General features: G+C 39.7%; 1 protein-coding gene across 3 annotated transcripts in view; it reads left to right on the top strand.

Moving 5' to 3' along the window:
- Positions 1-16,493, top strand: part of slc29a4a (solute carrier family 29 member 4a) — a 40,641-nt gene extending 24,148 nt beyond the window's left edge. For 2 of the 3 annotated variants that reach the window (XM_057860538.1, XM_057860540.1), the window contains exons 8-11: positions 5,344-5,464; positions 5,575-5,762; positions 12,680-12,920; positions 13,010-16,493. In XM_057860538.1, coding sequence (XP_057716521.1) covers positions 5,344-5,464; positions 5,575-5,762; positions 12,680-12,920; positions 13,010-13,146 — 687 coding nt within the window. In that variant the 3' untranslated portion in view covers positions 13,147-16,493. The remainder of the gene's footprint in view (positions 1-5,343; positions 5,465-5,574; positions 5,763-12,679; positions 12,921-13,009) is intronic. The other variant, XM_057860539.1, reaches the window with a different exon arrangement.
- The last annotated feature ends 289 nt before the right edge of the window (positions 16,494-16,782 follow it).

Here is a 16,782-nt window from a genome sequence, read left to right as displayed (position 1 = left end):
GACAATTGTTGGCAATGTTCGGCACGTTTTCGCTGAAAACAAAATCAAGCATCTTATCAATGTGTTTGGGGTCTAATGTCTTTATGTGACGTCGTACGTTTTTCAGATCAGAATTGAAATTCTCAAAACTACTTGTCCAATCCTCACAACATGTTGCACAAATAGCAAAACAACATGTATTACCTGCAAAGTCTTGTTTTTTTAGGTAAAATTCTTAGTCTTTCGCCCAAAATTACATTTCTGTGTCAACGAACATGTCAGTGCTGTCAGAATGATAAGTCCTTGTTTCATTGTGTACAGACAAGATAGTCAAATTGCTTTGTCAGGCTCTCAAATGAACAGTTACTCTGGTGGAAGGCCGTGATGCTGAATATGGTGTACGTAAGTTTTGATGAAAATTGCAAATTACACCTTTGTGTGTGGGAGAATGATTGCAAAAGACTGGACAAGATTCAGTTTACATTTTTACTGTATTTACAACCTTTGCAGACCATGTCATTGCAATACCGAAAACAAAAGACAGCACTGAGTATCACAAAGAAATATAACATAAAAGTTAAATTAGAAATGTGAACATAAGACAATCGGCACAACTAAATTTCAAATGCTGTCAGGATTATTCACCCATTATTTCTACACATCTTGACGTTCCTCTCTGTATGGCCACAAATTTTCATCCACGTCACAATGGATTTCCTCTCTTGCTATACAGCGTGGAGAGAATCTTCTTCAATGCCTTACCCAGCCTCTGCTGGCATCTGCTGTGATGTCACTGCCTGCTGCATTCATGGCATCCAAGAGAGTCATCTGATTGCAAGGCTGGCGATCATACACTTGCCATCTCCATGTGGCGAAAATTTCTTCTATGGAATTGAGGAATGTGGAGTATAGTGGTAGGAACCCCATTACCATTCTGTTGTGGGTTGCAAAGCATTCCCTGATTATGTTGGTGTGGTGGAAACTCACATTCTCCCAAACTATTACACATTTTGGCAGGTTAAAATAAGTTACATAAAATGAGTACAGTGATCCCTCGTTTTTCGCAGTTAATGGGGACCAGAACCCACCGCGATAGTTGAAAAACCATGAAGTAGCAAACAAAATTATTATTATTATTTATTTTTTTTTTTAACCTGTCCTGTTCAGCTGCTTGGATACAGGAGAATTTTATTTTATGTATATTACATTTTTTATATATTTTTTGTGTATACAGTACACTAGTTAGAAAAGTAAATGCAATATTAATAACATGCATAAGATGAATAAAATGTACTCACCACACTGATGATCTTGATAAATGAAAAAAAAAACTCCAGAACAATGGTCATGAAGATAAAGATGATTTATTGAGAAGCTTGAGAGTCACGCGATCTTTGTGGGCCTTAAAGCCTCGCCTCTTCACTTCTTCCTTGAAAAGGAACATCCTGGATGGCATCCTCTTCCAAAAAAGGCCAGTCTCGTCCATGTTAAACACCTGCTCCGGGAGATAGCGTAATGAACAGCCGAGCAGCCCTCCCCATGCAATGTAACGCTGCAAAGTCCAAACCTCTTTTTGAATTTTTTGAACCAGCCCTTGCTGGCAACAAAACAACAATTTTCTTCACTTGAAGCACTGGTACTAGGCTGTGGTTCATCTTCATCTTAGTCGGCATCACCGCCACCTTGATTCAACTCTCCTTCAGGAATGAGGCTGTCATACAGCGCTTTGGCTTTTGCCCGAATCATGTTTGTGTCAAGACTCACCTTCTTTTCCCGACAGTCCGATATCCACACTGTTAGTGCATTTTCCATTTATACAATCGTGTTGTTGCAAGGAGTCACGACTCGCTTAGTGTCCCTGGAAAACGACATTGAGGCGATCTTTCAGATTTTCGCCTCGTCTTTTTTTATGTAATGAACGGTTGATTCGTTTAGTCCGTAATGGCGTGCATCAGACACATAGCTGTGGCCGACTTTAAGCATGTCCAGTAATTGAACTTTCTCGTGCACAGTCATCATTTTTATTTTCTTCTTGGGTTCGCTAGAGGATTGGGCAGGTGGATGGCGCTTTGGAGCCATTTTCCTTTGATAGCAGCAAGGTTAAACATCTCGGCCAATCAGCTTTGATATTCCCAAGTGATGCTGGCCAGCAAATCGGAGCGGTGGAATATGAGTTAGGCGGGCTCTGCTTTCTGTTAGGGAATGGACAGATTTTACACCATATTTTCTCCATTATTTAAATTTTTTATGCATGAATATATATATATATTTTTGACTGAAAAAAAATCCGCGATAGGCTGAAACCGCAAAATTCGAAGCGCAAAGTAGCGAGGGATCACTGTAATGAAAATGCTCAGAAATATTTACACACATGTTGACATATTCTGACAACATGTTCGTCCATTTTGCAAGTAAGGGCTTATTCAATGACGTAATGACCCATGATAATCCATTTTGACCATCATGACCGATGCAACTGGTAAAGTAGGAAACAGCAGAGAGTTGTACAAAATCATTTGAATGGATTCACAAAAACATTTGCAACTTGCTCAAAGGAATGAAAAAACTGCTTTTTTTGACGTGCACTAGTGATGCGATGTTGTGAGGATTGAACAAGTAGTTTGAGAATTGCAATTCTGATCTGAGAAACGTACCAAAGCAATTGAGAAAAACTGTTATTAATTTGGCTTCCTGCTGTCCACTGCAACCATTTTTAAACACAATGAACAATGTCTTTCCTCGTCTCTCACTGTATTAAAAGTCAAAGCTAAACGCTACATACGTTTTGTCATATTTCCACGTCTTAAATCTTCATCTCTCCATTTGAGAAGAAATGCTTTGAAGTGATACATATAATGGAAAAGTTTTGTTAATTTGCCTTCTAGTAAAAATATATAAATACAATAATAATTATTATTATAAGAAATAACAAATGATTTTTAAAAAAGAGCCTCAAAAATCTTGAAAGACACACAAGCCATAGTTAGATTAATGTGTGTCGCTGTGTAATAATCAGTTATCTTTTGCTGAGTTGTCTCTGTTATGTGAAGCTATACAAGGTTGCTAGCTGTACAGGCTTCTTTTAACAAAGATACCGTTTTATGTTATTTGATTTTACATTGGTCACGTGAAAATTTCAGCATATTTAACTGTAGTTAGGTTGCAACTTCAGGGTTGCCAAAGTAAAAAAAAGTATTCAAGTATCAATACCCAAAGAAGTGAAATGTGAGCAGAGGTGGGTAGAGTAGCCAAAAATTTTACTCAAGTAAGAATAGTGTTACTTCAAGATATTACTCAAGTAAATGTAAAAGTAGTCATCCAAAAAATGTACTTAAGTACAGTAAAAAAAAGTATTTGGTGAAAAGAATACTCAAGTAATAAGTAACATTGTCCTATTGATTTTAACATGATTTTTAGGATCTTCATGTGATGTAAAGCACTTTGAATTGCCTTGTGTTGAATTGTGCTATATAAATAAATTTGGCTTGCCTTGTCTTGCCTTGCCTTGCCTTGCCTTGGGAGTAACTGCTTATATTTTTGTTGGATTTTTTAACGATGGTATTTGTTTTCCTGAGCACAAAGTTATCTATACGAACTGTTGTTGTAATAATACCGTAAATAACCCATTACATAACCACATTAAGCCAAAGAAATACAAAAAAAAATATTTGAATTCCGACAAGACATAAAAAATTACATTAATGAACCATTATTCGTCCAACGAGCGTGAGTGCTCTCTGGTGGAGAAAATAGTTCTAGTTTGAATAGTGAAGAGTTCCTTCATAATTACTATTTTGAAATTAAAAGGATCATATCTCCGGTTTTCCGTGGTCAATCTGTGCCAAATAAAAACTGGGAGAGAGATCAAGATTCACGCTTTTGAGTCATTTTGAGGGTAGTGCTCTATATCAAATACTTCATTTTCTTACAGTGCTTTTAAGACGCCGCATGATTGAACACGCTGGCATCAAGATAGAACGGCAAGCTTGCGTCTGATTGGTATAATGGAGGCATGTGATTATTGTTGCGACGTCTTATTGGTGAAATCGGTAGAGCTACTCTTAGCATTGCTGTTTAAAAAAATAATAAATCTAATATCTAGAATAAAGAGGAAAAATTAAACAACTCTTGTGTAGCCCAAAGTAGCAAAGTGTAGCGTTTTTATTTCACAAATCTACTCAAGTAAAAGTAAAAAGTAGGCCTATAGCTTAGTAAACCTACTCTTAGAAGTACATTTTTCTCATAAAGTTACTCAAGTAAATGTAACGGATCACATGTAACTTGTTACTACCCACCTCTGGATGCAAGTATTAATATTTGATTATTTACAGTATTTGTTTTTGCACTATCACAGATAACCAGAAAGTTGTTTTCATGTGGTAAATATGATTTGCACTATTCTTGATCGTAATGGAGGACATTTTTGCACTTTCCTTTTCAACTTATTGGTTGCCATTGATGGCGCTTGACGTCCAATCCATTTGAAGTGGAAGGGTTGGCAGTGAATAAACAAATGTTGCCCCCTACCAGTCAAAATAAATTTGCCGTCTAGTGCTGTCAATTGCATTGAAAGATGTGCATTCACATCAGATCTTCCCAGTTTAAATGAATTGGCTAATTGTCAATGACAGTTGATGAGTTACTGAATTGGCTAATTGTTAATGACAGTTAATGAGTTAATTACTGTGTGTATCACTTTTTTGTTAATTTTAGGATACTTACAGGTTACTTCCTGTTGATTTCGGTTCACTTCCGGTACATTTTGGGGCATTTTCAGGTTACTTTCTTCTGGTTTCTTGGCACATGGGTCAATTTCAGTTAATTTTGCGTCACTTTCCGAGGATTTTGAGGCATTCCAGGGTCGCTTCCTGCTAATTTGGGAGCAATTCAAGGAACCTTTTTTGTTGTTGTTGAAAGTAATAACCACCAATAGAGAAATATAGAAAGAGATAACATTTTGCACTTTTGTTTTTTTTTTTTTTTTTTTTTTTTGTATTTATGTAGTATCAAAAATGATATCAAATCATTTTTTTGGTATCATTTTAGTATCGTGGCAACAGTACTCCACTTGTAAGTGCGATTCTTTTAAAGGGAATGAGTGGAGCCGCTGAGATTGGCAGTGAATGGAGTTGTCTATATCTATGCCCTCAGTGATACAAATTGACATCTTTTAATTGCATTGGCTCGTGTTAGTTCCAAAAATTACCAAAATAGGTCCAACCTGAATGTTTGCACAGTTGCGCTACTCATCTTCATCTTTTTCAAACATTGTTTAGTATATAGATGGTAATATCAATGTTTTGTAAAGGCTATTGTATTTGATACAACCAGGATGGTTAATTAAACTGTCTGTTCTCCTTTCAGGGGAATGGTGCAATGGGGCAGCCCACAACAGAAGATGCCCTTGAGGACTTTGTTGGTGGGACATATGTTCGATTTGATGCCCCCAAAATAAAAATCAGAAGGACCTGGCCCGGTGTCCGAGGTAACTTCATTATTGTGCTAATGTTATTTCAAATCATCTTTACCTGTTACATGTTTTTAATCTTATTTAATTTAATAATTTAATTATGTATGGTCATCTTGTCCTACCAGACATGATTTTGCACCGTTACGTGGTGTCCCGTGTGATCTGGGCCTACATGCTGTCCATAGCGGTGACCTACAGCATCACCCTGTGCCTGTTCCCCGGCCTCGAGTCAGAAATGAGGAATGACACATTAGGAGAGTGGCTGCCCATCCTCATCATGGCCACATTCAATATGTCTGACTTTGTTGGCAAGGTAAGTGAAAGTAGCTGTATATTTATTATTTAATAGTAACCACAAAAAAAAAAAAACTCTGGATAGAAAATGAAGCTCTGTTGACACTTTGTGATAAATTGGAATTTGGACTTACTTTGATGGATGAAATCTGAGATTCAATTTGAGGATTCCATGGCACTTAATGTACTGTGATTGCTGTTGTCATGATACAAAAATGTTCAATTTGATATGGATACTCCCAAAAAATACTTGATACCATTTTTGATACAACGATACAACATATATAAAAAATAATAAGAAATGTTAACTCCTGCAGTTTCCCCATTCATGGTCATTATTTTTGACAAAAAAAACAACAAAACATAATGAACAAGAAGTTACCCGCAAATCCCCTAAAATAAACAGGACATGATCAAAGACAAGGAAGTGACCCGCAAATGTCTAAAACTCAACAGGAATTTAACCCGTAAGCAAGCCCGTCGACGGGGGGGCAACTGGGTATGTTGTTCCAGGCCTCAGGACCACAGGTGCCCCTGAATGACCCTTAATTTATTTTACTTTACATTAATTTATTTATTTTTTATTTAAATCATTGTCTGATTAAATATTATTTTCTACTCAATATATTATTAAAACTTAAACATATTAAATATTTTAAATACTGTATTTTTTCCTTTTTTTGAACAACCCACTCCCACTCTCTCTGTCTTAGCAGAGAATGGTTTGACCCCGCTCTGGCACACCAAGGCTACACTACATACGTGCACTGAAGCGGGAAATTAAAATCTGTCATTGTTATAAACTCTAAACATGGCGAGTTGTCATAAATCGGGTGCGCAGAAAAGAAAAAAGAAAAAGAGATGAAGATCACAGAGATGAACGAGAAAAAATGATGAAGTCTTTAAAAGGGGGACAAGAAGCCAGAGAATTAGGGCTAGAGTTGGCTGTGGACGGTGATGTCGGTAAGTGAACAACAGCCGCTAACACTGAACGTTTACATTCGCGATCACCGTGACCAAAACCCGATTTGAGTCTCTCACCGGCCGCTTGTAGCCTATTGAGCTGCGGAATGACAATACATGCTGCTCGCGTTGAGCCGAGGAGAGGGAAGGTGATGGGAGATCAGGGATACATGTTGGTCTGTGGGGAGCAAGTGTGCAAGGCTGAACTGACTCGGGTCCGGCGGCTGGATTTATCTTGGGTTTACAACACACTGTGTATTATAGCAAACGCTTATACGAATCCATCACCGTTTGAGGGCTTGATAACCCCAGGGATATGGAGGGGGGGCAGGCACAGGATGTTTAGTTATACTGTTTTGTTGCTTAGCAGGCAGACGTAGCACTCTCAGTTGTATTGTATTTTAGCCTACATGTGACAATAGATGGAAATTGTTTTATATTTTGTCACATCACATTTATGGGGCGCCGTTTGTAAAGCAGTACATGCTAAAAATTACGACATCATTTTCTCACATTTAGCGCCACACAGTGTTTAAAATGGTTTGAAATTTTTAGAGACACTTTTTTTTTGTGCACATTTTCAACGCAATCTAGCAACTTAAATATGTAGTTTTTGATAAGAAGTTTTAGATCTGAATGTTTAAATCCAGAAGTAAATATTTAATTTTAGTCATAAATTTATAACCTATGTCCTAAATGTTAAATCTGGAAACGGTTGGAACTAAATATTTTGCTTAATATGCAAATTCACGTGACTGGACACCGGAAGTAACGAAATAAAAGCTGGAGCAACTCAGACTGTCTATTTACATTGATTAAAAATGAATAAAACCTACTCAACGGTGGCAGTCGGTCGGCTCTTGGACATGAGCCTTTGTGATTATAACAATATATAGCTAAAATACACATTTAGGAGAAACTATTTAAATAGTATTTTGTGTGCGCCAGCTTTTATTTTGTTACTTCCAGTCTCCAGTCATGTCAATTTGCATATTGAGCTAAATATTTAGTTCCAACCGTTTCCAGATTTAACATTTGGGATGCAGGACATAGATTTAAGATTTAAATTAAATATTCAGTTCTGGATTTAAACATTCAGGTCCAATAATTCTTATTTTAAAAAAAAAAATTAAGTTACTAAATAATGTTTTAAATGTGCAAAAAAAGTGACTCTAAAGATTTTACACCACATTTTAAACACTGTGTGGCGCTAAATGTGAGAAAATGTTGTCGTAATTTTCAGCATGTACTGCTTTACAAACGGCACCCCATACACATTATAGTGTTGTATCGGTCGCGAATGATTCGTTCTTTTTGAACGAATTGTTTGGGTGAACGAGACCGAACTAATCACCATCTGCACTGATTCGTTCTATGAAGTTAGGGCTTGTTCCCTGCGTGGGAGGGCGTTGAGCAAGCGGCAGCGTCTTCTGACATCGCACACAACCAATCAGACGCCAGCCTCATCGCGGGCAGGGGAGGGGGCGGAAACAGAATCAGGGTGTCTGTCACTCACTTCCACGTGTGGCCAATAAGCAGCCAGCGTGCACGCAAGGGGGCAAGACTGAGTTATGTCACTTCCCGTTCAGTGACTCGGTCCTCCGGTTCCTGACCTAGCTTGCTGCTAACTTGACTTTCCAGTAATGCGGTGAACGAGTCAAAAAATCGAAGGAAATTACTTTGTCACATATTTGTTAATGTGGAGCCTATCAAATGCTGCTCAAACAGACAAAAACACCACACAAATCTAGCGAGCATGGTTTGGTGTTTTACTTTTCTCAACAGACTCGGGACTACCTATGATGACATACTATCACATTTACAGTAGTTTAAAACACGGGTAGCTACGAGGCAAGCCAAAGTGAGCTGTGGTCGTGTGACGCCAGTGAAGGGGGCAGAGAACTGTCACTATATGGAGGCTTCATCGCAGCGATATTTACCTCATGTGCACAGAAAAAAAGAATATTTAGTATGATCACCATAATACTGATTTGCAATGAAAGTGTATATACATGTCAATTTTTTCCGACTGTTTTATTTTTTTTTTCGTGTCAGAGCGTGTCGGGTGTTTGTTGGTATGACAAATTATGTCCATCATGTGCTACTCAAGCGTCCAAAAACAACGCACGCGGACACGGGAGATGTCGCAATATGGCTACATTTTTCTTAACAGACTAATGAGAGTAGAAAGGCAACATCGTAAAGAGCAAACAATTATTTCTCGTCAGCATTTGACGATCTGAGATGAGGGGGCGACAGGGGAGCTGACCGGATTATTTTATTTATTAATACCAGTGCAAAAATTCAATACGATCATCTCAATACTGATTTGCAATTAAACTGGCAACTATCAAAATGTAGTATTGTTTTTATTTCAGAGCAGCACATTTGACAACTAGCTATTTACACTTTAGTTTTAACGATAGAGACCAAAAATAATAGTGATGAGCATAAAAACTAAAATACAACAGAGCGAGAGGTAAATATGATGTGTTGGTCGCTCCATATTTAGAAATTAAACTTTCGATTTATTTTTATTTTCGTGACAGCAAGCATGCCGCGTTTGCTGGTAGCAGCAGCATTGTATATGTGATCAAGATCATGCTAAAGAAAATCCGTGCGCCCCCGACTCCAAACCCCCACAAAAGGAAAATGTTTAACCGTGTCCTAAATCGAAATGCAAGCACAAGCCATGACTTTGATCCCATTGCACTAGGACAGACGACGCGGAAGTTCTCCCTCACTTTTGCAGCAGCTGGAGGGAGACGAGGCTGTCTGTGAAAGCAGAATGATGTCGCCTGTCACTCATTTTTGAAACTACGACGAGTGGTCAATGAGGAGCCTGTGTGCAAGAGAGGGAGGGACCAAGCAATGTCACTTCCCGTTCAGTTATACTGCGAAGCGGTCTTTGGTGATTCGTTCGGCAACGTCACTTCCCGTTCACTAACCGAACGATTCATTTTGGCGGGGAGGGAGATGAGGGGGGGCGAACGATTCGTTGAACGATTTGTTTGAACGAATCTTTTTACTGAACGAACCGGAATGGATTCGTTTACTCAAGTGAACGACAGATCCCGTCACTAACACATTACGGTCTGTTAAATTTAACTGCCCATTTCAAATAATTTGAAAATTTAAGCTGTCATTGCTTGCAAAGCATTAAAAGTACTGCGTATGTTGTCGTGACTAGCCAGTGGCAGGGGTGGGGTGAGGTAGGGGGTGGGCCCTATAGGCTAATGGTCTCTTGTCCCCGGGCCCCTGCAAGTCTGTTGACAGCCCTGCCCGTAAGTACCATAAACAAGGAAGTGACCCGAAAATTAACTTATTGCTTGCCACAGACAATGATTGACATTCAATTAATTTAAACAGGCAGGACAGGCTTTGAATGATCATTTTTCAGTGTCATTGACGTTCATTCGCACTTACCAGACAAAATGAATTGTACCTCTAGATCCGTCAATGGCAGCTAATGAGTTAACAAGGAAAATATTCTCCATTACCATTGCTATCAAGAGTACTAAAGATCAAATATCCTTCACAACAACAAATTTCTGGTGACATTTGATTGTGCAAAAATATATTTGAGTACTTTTTCGCACAAATATCGTATCCAGATACATTTCAGTTTTGATACTACGATAACCAGTGTTGTTGATAACGGCGTTAGAGTATAACGACTTTACTAACAGCATTATTTTTGTCAGTAGTGAGTAATCTAATTAATTACTTTTCCCATCTTTACAACGCCGCTGCCGTTACTAAGGATGTGAAGGTGTGCGTTACTAAAATTTGGTTGAATGACGAGAGATGTGAGAGACACAAGGAGAGCAGAGCGGGAGAGGAGAGAAGGGAAGGGGGTTGTGATGCAGTTGCATACACGATGCTAGGTGGCTCGGAGCGTAAGCATAGCATTCGCGTTCTCGCGAACATTAGCATTTAGCGTGGCTAAATGCTAATTACCAAAAATAGTCACTTGCCCTAAACTTCTCTTGAATGACGTATCCATAAACCTTGTGTGATTTGTTTTTTAATCAAAACAACCATAACTGATAATATTCAACATAATTGATGTGAAAGATGTTATAGAATGGGTATGTAAGAACGTGTAGAACATGAAAAGTAACGCTAGTTGCTTTGCCCAGTAACTAATTACTCTTAGGTTGAGGTAACTGAGTTACTAACTCAATTACTTCTTGGGAGAAGTAATTTGTAACTGTAAATAATTACTTTTTGAAGTAAGATCAACAACACTGTTGATACTTTTGACTTCCATAGTTGTGATCATTAGAGGTTCTGTGGGAGATGATCCAATTAGACTCAATTCTTCCAAAAATGTGTTCATTATAAATAAATATTTGTTCATTTATCAATGCCAGCAAAGTATAGTGACAGCCAAAGCAATGAAATGTTTTTCCTTTCATTCACTGGACATCATTGTTTTTTCCTTGACAAACAGATAAGCATGTACAGTTGTAACTCTACATACGAATTTAATTCGTTCCAGGACCTTGAGTTGTAAGTCGAAATGGCCGTATGTCGAGCAGGATTTCCCATAAAAATACACTATAATTCAATTAATCCCTTCCACTGCTCAAAAACCTATGCTAAATCCATCATTAATACAGCAGGTACAATTGCAAATAGCAATTACACATAGCGAAACTAATAAATTATAAATACAAATCGGAATAATAATAATATAATAATAATAATCTAACAAATCGGGTTTTAATGTGGCGGTTGTGTTTTGGATGCTGTTCCTGAACAGACTGACGAGAGCGTGAGAGAGGTGCGTTAGAGTTTCTACTTTCACTTTTCATGTTCTGTTGATGTTGGCGTCGGCTTCAGCGGATAGGAGCTATGTTGTGTTGCACAAGTTCTGATAAATTATTAAAAATTAGGGCTATCAAACGATTAAATTTTTTGATCGAGTTAATCACAGCTTAAAAATTAATTAATCGTAATTAATCGCAATTCAAACCATCTATAAATTATGCCATATTTTTCTGTAAATTATTGTTGGAATGGAAAGATAAGACACAAGACGGATATATACATTCAACATACTGTACATAAGTACTGTATTTGTTTATTATAACAATAAATCAACAAGATGGCATTAACAGGATCCATGGATAGAAAGACTTGTAGTTCTTAAAAGATAAATGTTAGTACAAGTTATAGAAATTTTATATCAAAACCCCTCTTAATGTTTTCGTTTTAATAAAATTTGTAAAATTTTCAAACAAAAAATAAACTGGTAGCTCGCCATTGTTGATGTCAATAATTACACAATGCTCATCGATGGTGCTGAAACCCATAAAATCAGTCGCACCCAAACGCCAGCAGAGGGCGACAAAACACAAGTAACAAATGGACATGACACTGTCATTTTAATCTGTTTGAGCGGGGCATGTGCGTTAACTAAATTTTTAAAATTTTTCACGTCAAATATTTTAACGTGATTACTTTTGAAAATTAATTACCGCCCGACAACGTGATAATTTTGACAGCCCTATTAAAAATATGACAAAGCTGGTGACTTCCTTGCCGATGTTAAAATAATAATAGTTGTCACCTTAACTTATAAAGACTGGCAAACGGAGGTCGGAGGATGACCATTGCAATCGTAGACATGTTCCATCATATCCACCTTAATTTCATTGGTAAGCGTCATCCTTCCTTTTTTCAAAATCTGCACTAACCTTCTTGGAACCCATGTTGATTTCTCTCACAAGAAAATCCACTGTGCTACCTACCGTCTTGCGGGAAAACTATGAAATTGTGATGCTAAATCGTCGTATTCCGAGCATCTCGAAGTCAAATTTTACGTCGGATGTTGAAAGGTTCATATGTCGAGGTGTTCGTATGATGAGATACCACTGTATAAGCTTTTTGTTTCATTTTCAAAACAGACGGTTGCTAATGTTTTGATAAGAATTGATATGTTACGTCAACTTACTGTGTGTTCAGATCCTGGCAGCCCTCCCCTACGACTGGTCTGGAGGCCGCCTGCTCTTTTTTTCATGCCTGAGAGTGGTCTTCATCCCTCTCTTCATCATGTGCGTGTACCCAGCACACGCGCCTACGTTGGCCCACCCTGCCTGGCCTTGTCTCTTCTCCCTGCTCATGGGTGTCACCAACGGCTACTTTGGGTCTGTGCCTATGATTCAGGCTGCTGGCAAAGTGGCACCGGAACAGAGGGAACTCGCTGGTAAGAGATAATGTAGTTTTATTTACTATCTTACGTCTGTCCCAAACTGGATGCATGGATCATTTTGATGTGCTCCTTTCTGTATGCAGGGAACGTTATGACGGTCTCTTACATGACAGGCTTGATGGTGGGCTCCGTTGTGGCGTACGCAGCTTACAGCTTCACCGCTCCACCAGAAACAGGCTTCTCCAGGGTCAACTTAGATGTTAACATTACCAGCATTTGAATGTCTTCACATGGTAAAATCCATATATGTATGTAAAAAGGCTAGCAGCAGAAGAGGGTGGCGTCCTCCCATTTTAAGGAAATGATGTAGCGTGACATATCTTTCCATTCTCCAATCAGGATGAGTGAAGAATTCGGAGATGTTGATGAACTTTTTCCCGAACTCTTCAGTGGTCAATCTTTGGAGTTTCACTGTGAAATGAGTTTCAGCATACTGGTGTGGTGTGCAACTGGCATTCATTCTCTGTCACTTTTTGTGTCAGTGCAGAAAGTGAAATACAAACAGTCCGTGAATGCCTCATTTATAAAAACAGGTTTGGGACAGTTATCATTAAGGTGAATCTGCAATACAGTGGTACCTCTACTTACGAAATTAATTGGTTCTGGAAGTAGTTACGTAACCTGAAAATTCTGTAAGTAAAAACACTTTCTCCATGTAAATGCTCTCATCCATACCAAGCCCCCCAAATTCAGACATAAATCTTTTGCAATGCCTAAAAATGCATCAAAACATGTAACAAATACATGTTACAATTAGATGATTGCACAATAAACATAAAATCAGAGTTGTGCATAATGTAAAACACCAAGAATAGAGTGAAGAATAAAAGTAAATACACTCATATAAATGTGTCGGAAAATGAGGGATGAATGAATGAAAAGGACGCTGGGATACATACCGTAGAGGTCCCTCTTAGCCAATTGGATGCCAGGAATGCTAGGCAATAGCCAATAGCAGAGCAGCTATAAGTACGTTACTGTCAGTAAACCCCTGGAGCTGCAAATACCACCCATACTGTATTTTTGCCTTTCTTATCCTGAAACGTCTTTTATAAGAACAGGCAATATTTTCCCGTTGAGGCGTGTCAGAAATTTCTGTATGTAGAGACGTCCGTAAGTAGAGGTACCACTATACATTGGTCAAAGGGTGCAACGATTAAATGTATAAGAGATGGAGATGACTTTAAAAAGGTTGTTGAAATATCTGGACCTTACTAACTAGTGACTGACATTTTCTCACCCCAAAAAACAAATGGAAATTCTAACATCTAACCATGTGACGTCCAATCATCTTTAAATGAGTTTATTACAAGTAGACGTCCAATCCATTCAAATGAAATGGACGTCTATTGCCATCAATGGCAGACGATACAGTTGTGTTAAAAATTATTCAACCCCCACAGTGGATAAGTGTTTTTGCAAGTTTGACATTCATTTTTCATCTTGTTTATAAAAACATCACATAATGACATGTCAAATAGACAAATACAACTGAAATAACAAAAAAAAAATGGGAATATTCCAATTACTGGCCTTTCTGTGTTTACCTCGTTGACAAAATTATTCAACCCGCTACGTCCACCACTCTTAAGAACAAAACTTTTCATCAGGTGTTGTCAAACAGCTGATGAAAACATCTGTAGATGTGAAGGACTGTGACACATGGCTCTTCTTGGCAGTTAATGACATCTTTACAACACGGTGAAGTCCAGTTCAGAGAGGAGGTCATTTGATTCCATAAGCAAGGATATGGATATAAAGAGATAGCAAAAGGACTAAAAATTTCAAAAGACACAATTGGGAGCATATGATCCGTTTTAACACAAACAAAGGGGCACTTATCTTGGGAGAAGTAACTAACGTCACAACAGCTCTCGTCACTAAGTGAAGAGTTGTAAAGTCCACAAGTTTAAAGCAAAGGCACAGTGGAAACACTACCTGGGCGTGGTAGAAAGCGGTTACTGCCTGCAAATGCTGTGCGATACCTTAAGAGAAAGGTGGAGAAAATCCCTGTGTGACAGTTGAGGAAGTACGACACGACATGTTATAGGAAGGTATTTAGGTTGCATCCCAGACAATAAGACGCACACTGCGAAATGATGGCTGCAATGCACGAACTTCCAGGCAAACCCCCCCTGCTGACTCCAAAGCACAAGAAGTATGCCAAAAACCATGTGGACAAACCACAAAGGTTTTGGGATACTGTTCTCTGGAGCAATAAGACCAACTGGAACTTTTGGGGCCAATGGATCAACGGTACGTGTGGAGGACAAAAAATGATGCCTATAAAGAAAAGAACACCCTATCTACTGTGAAGCACGGTGGGGGGTCAGTCATGCTCTGGGGTTGTTTTGCTTCTTCAAGTACAGGGAATCTATGAATTCAGTTCAATACATGAGATCTTGGATGCAAATGCCATGCAGTTTTTGACAAAGCTGAGGCTTGGGTGAGGTTGGACCTTCCAACAGGACAATGATCCTAAGCATACCTCAACATCTACCACATCTTGGTTGCAAAATAAGTGCTAGAAGATTCTGGAGAGGCCATTGCAATCACCAGACTTAAATCCCATTGAAAATCTCTGGTGGTACTCGAAGAAGTCAGTTGCAGAACGCAAGCCCAAAAATGTTAGCCTTTGCCCATAAGGAATGGGCAAAGACACCTGTGGACCACTGCAAGAAACTTGTGTCAAGGAATGCTTCAGGTCTAAAGGATGTTAATGTCTCAAAGGATGTTGTACTAAGTACTAAAGTTATACAAACCTAAGGGGTTGAATAATTTTGTCAAAGAAGTAATCACAGAAAATCGGAATATTCCCCAAAAATATTTTTGTTATTTCAGTTGTATTTGTCTACTTGACATGACACACTTTTTTTCTATGGCATGGCTCCCGAGGCGTGACCTCCTCTCTGCCTGGGCGGCCGGCCGCGGGAATGGGGGAAGGTCGGGGCTCCGGTCTCGCGTCGCCCCGCGGCGGTTCCTCGGTGTTCTCCTGCTTCCGCCTTCCCCTCTCTTCTCTAACTGGGTATCCGCCCTGTGCTCCACCGCGGATCGCTGGCTGGGCGCCGTATCAGCTGGATGTTGCCTGCTACGGCGGGGGACCCTGCCCTGGGCTTAGTGGGCCGCTGGGGGCCCCCTGGCGTGTCGCGTCGGCTGAGGGGCTGCGGCGGCGGTTCGTGGCCCGGGTGGGCAGACGGGGTTGGGGACGGGCGTAGTGGTTGGTGGTGCGTCCCCTATTGCCATCCCCGAGGGCCGGTAGATGGGCGCGCGGGTGGCCCGGGGGACCACCCTGGATTCCCGGGGGGGCCCGCATGCAGCTGAACGTTATTTGGCGCGCTCGGGCGGGGGGTCCCGGTGCCGGGATTGGTGGCGGGGCGGCGCAGGGTCGGTAGCCAACGGGCTTACACTCACCAGGGATTCACACGATTACTGGGTTCTAAATCACAGAGATGATTTGTGTACACTCTACCCCTTTCTATCACATAGCTTATAGACTCCCCCACCTTCTTCCCCCTCTTTCCCTGGTCAACAGGCCCCCCACATGGTGTCAACCAGAAATACATTTAGCTGACGATAGCACCAATAGAGCCTACCCACGTACTACGTGCTCGCTGTATGGTTCCGCCCACTTGTCCGTCATTTTGACTCTGTATTAGCATTGTTTTCAATTGATGGCGGAATTTAAAATGCATTTCATGGAAGACCCGGTGCTTTCTGATGCCGCAAACTCACTGGATCTGTTGCATAAAAGGCGTTATGAGGAAAAGCTTCGTTCTATACAGTCGCCAGATCCATATTTGATGCCCAAATTGATGTTTTTCGACCCACTGTCTTCGCCCTGTCTGCCCGACATCTG

This window comes from Corythoichthys intestinalis, chromosome 16 (assembly GCF_030265065.1).
Source record: "Corythoichthys intestinalis isolate RoL2023-P3 chromosome 16, ASM3026506v1, whole genome shotgun sequence".
Taxonomy (NCBI): domain Eukaryota; kingdom Metazoa; phylum Chordata; class Actinopteri; order Syngnathiformes; family Syngnathidae; genus Corythoichthys; species Corythoichthys intestinalis.
The sequence above is the reverse complement of the archived record's forward strand: the minus strand, read 5'-3'. Positions and strand labels throughout refer to the sequence as shown.